This window comes from Arachis duranensis, chromosome 7, assembly GCF_000817695.3.
Source record: "Arachis duranensis cultivar V14167 chromosome 7, aradu.V14167.gnm2.J7QH, whole genome shotgun sequence".
In the NCBI taxonomy this organism is placed as follows: domain Eukaryota; kingdom Viridiplantae; phylum Streptophyta; class Magnoliopsida; order Fabales; family Fabaceae; genus Arachis; species Arachis duranensis.
In genome coordinates, this window is record NC_029778.3 from 16,174,789 (window position 1) to 16,177,432 (window position 2,644).

Sequence of the window (2,644 nt, forward strand, 5' to 3'; positions counted from 1 at the left end):
AATTAAACACAATTGTGAGAACACTAAAAGATATAAAGACCTAACTGATGATTTAACTTAAATTGATCAAAACTAAATTATTAACTCTTGTTCTAAGACATTTGAAAGTTTGTGATGTGGCTACTTGAAGAACTCCATGACCCATAAGCTAGATACATTACAAAGCAATGTTATGTTATTAAATCCAGATGCTTTGGCCAAATGCATGAAATCTTGGTGGGTTCGTTCTTTTCCTTTTGGCATTTGAATCATCATGAAAATATCAGATCTGAAAGCCATCTTAGCAACATCTGTCTGTTCTGGCACGGCAGGAAGAACTTTGTCCACCACAATCACTTTTCCATCATTCGGTATAGCCTTCCGACAATTTTTTAATATCTTCAAGCATTCTTCGTCATCCCAATCATGAAGTATATTCTAGAAATAAAATAATATAATCTAAGAAAACTATGGGATCAACTCAATCATAATGTATATAGTTTGTTCTATTAACATTAACTCCGGTTTTTAGTGTAAATGTTTCGGAGAAAAAATTTATTAATACATGCTAATGTGATTAAACATTACGTATACATATGAAGAATGATTTCAATAACACATTTATTATACACAAATATTCAAAATCTAATTTATTAAATAATTTTTCGAATAAAATACATGTACATTAGAATCAGTCACTAGTATAATATTAATATATATATATATATTAAAAATAGACTACACAGCACATATATTTATATACAAATACATAATGACTGATTTTGGTAACTAATTTTATTATACAAATAGTATTTTTTAATTTGTAGTGTGTATATTTAATAGATATAAGAGCAATGCATCAGATCAGAGAAGCATAAGGACCAAGTGACAGAGCAATCAAGAAAGCCTTCAAGAATATCTAGTTTAACTTTTAACTAATTTTTCTTTGTGCTTAGTTAGTTAGTTGTTCTGTTATCCTCTCTTAGACCAAGTCAATCTCTTATACATGTATATAAAGCGGATAACATGATTGTATAATGTAATCAAGTACACAAATCTGCATATTCAATATCATAGTTTCTATATTCTGCAGAATTCATTTTCTCCTGTTTTCTTCATTCTCTCAATCTTAGTGCTAAGTCTTTCAGATATTTTTTAAGGCCTATTTGCATTTAATTCAACCACTAGCCTCATGATGAATAATTTGCAAGTAACAGAGTAACTTTGAACTCACCTTAATAAAAATGGCATCCCCGTTGGGAACGCTCTCGAACATATCTCCGCCTATGTGCTCCACACCTGCAGCAATAGAACAACATAACATTCAATTATTTTTAGTACTTTAAGAAAATGTTTCTATCAACTTTTTATAATAAGAAAACAACACCGTAACACAATATTCATAATTTCGAAGCACATATACAACACGAGAGATCGCATACAAAATCAATAAAAAAAAGAAAAAGTTGGAAATTTGTTCTGTCATGCTACTAGCTTCATGTAACATCATGCCATCCTTAATTTCTAATAATCATATCAACTTCAACAGTAGACAAGCCATCTTAAATTAAACAAAAATTTATACAAATAAATTAAATAATGGTAGATCATATATACCAGCATAGACGGGGGCATTTTCTATAACATGAGGCAAATCAAAATTGACACCCTGGATATGAGGGTATTTGGAAGTGATCAAGTTGAGAGTGGCCCCAAGACCGCCACCAACGTCAACCAGTTTATTGATGTGGTCGAAGCCTTTGTAGACATCAAGAATCCTCTTCATTGATATAGTGGAGGATGTGAGCATAGCTTTGTTGAAAACCTCGTTGAACCGTGGATCAATATTTGCATACTCAAACACATTCATACCATAAATCCTGTTGAATGGTATACCTCCTTCTAAGATCGCTCCTTTCAGTTCACTCCTGATAATTAAAAACCCACCAATAGAAAAAAGAAAGATACTATCGTAACTCATGTATATACTACTTATTTTGGAATGTTAAGTCTAAAATAAGTTGCAACTTTATTTATTTTCGTGTGAAATTGATGGTAAAAGATTATTAGATGATAATAGTAAATATATCAATTTATCCTATAATTTTGAATTATCAGTTTTATTTGAAAACAAAATAATTAACTATATCTAAAACTCCTGAAATGAATTATTTGTACATAAAATTAAATTTTAATTTATGTTATCAACGATACACCTAGATCTTTATTAGTTAGGAAATAGTCAAAATCAGATATAATTTGTTATAATGTAATTGATTCTGAGGGTCAAATTAGTTTGATTGGTTCACAAGCTTATTCTATCTTCTCATAAATAACTTTTACTCTGTTTTTGAACTTCTCAATAACAGAATAAAGGAATTATAATTTAAAATAAGAAAAAGAATATAAGAGTGAAATAACAATTTTAAAAATGGTAACCACTCACATAAAGATGCTAATTTCATTTTTTGTTTTTATATTATGTTTTAATTGGTTTCTGTATAATTTATTCAGTGTTTTTTATCATATATTATTAAATTCTTCAAAAAAATTTCTTTTCAAAAATAATAAAAAAATATTTAATTTAGACTAAAACAAAAAACGTAATAGATTAACTATTAGATTTTTTTAAAAATTATTTATATAAAAAATATAACACATTTAT

The 2,644-nt window shown here is 28.0% G+C and overlaps 1 protein-coding gene across 1 annotated transcript in view; it reads right to left on the reverse strand.

The window, feature by feature from the left end:
* The window catches only part of LOC107458053 (anthranilate N-methyltransferase-like), a 6,447-nt gene continuing 3,803 nt past the window's right edge, over positions 1-2,644 (reverse strand). The window contains exons 2-4 of the mRNA XM_016076251.3: positions 1,597-1,907; positions 1,214-1,278; positions 1-417 (exon numbers count right to left, since the gene is read on the reverse strand). Coding sequence (XP_015931737.1) covers positions 121-417; positions 1,214-1,278; positions 1,597-1,907 — 673 coding nt within the window. The 3' untranslated portion in view covers positions 1-120. The remainder of the gene's footprint in view (positions 418-1,213; positions 1,279-1,596; positions 1,908-2,644) is intronic.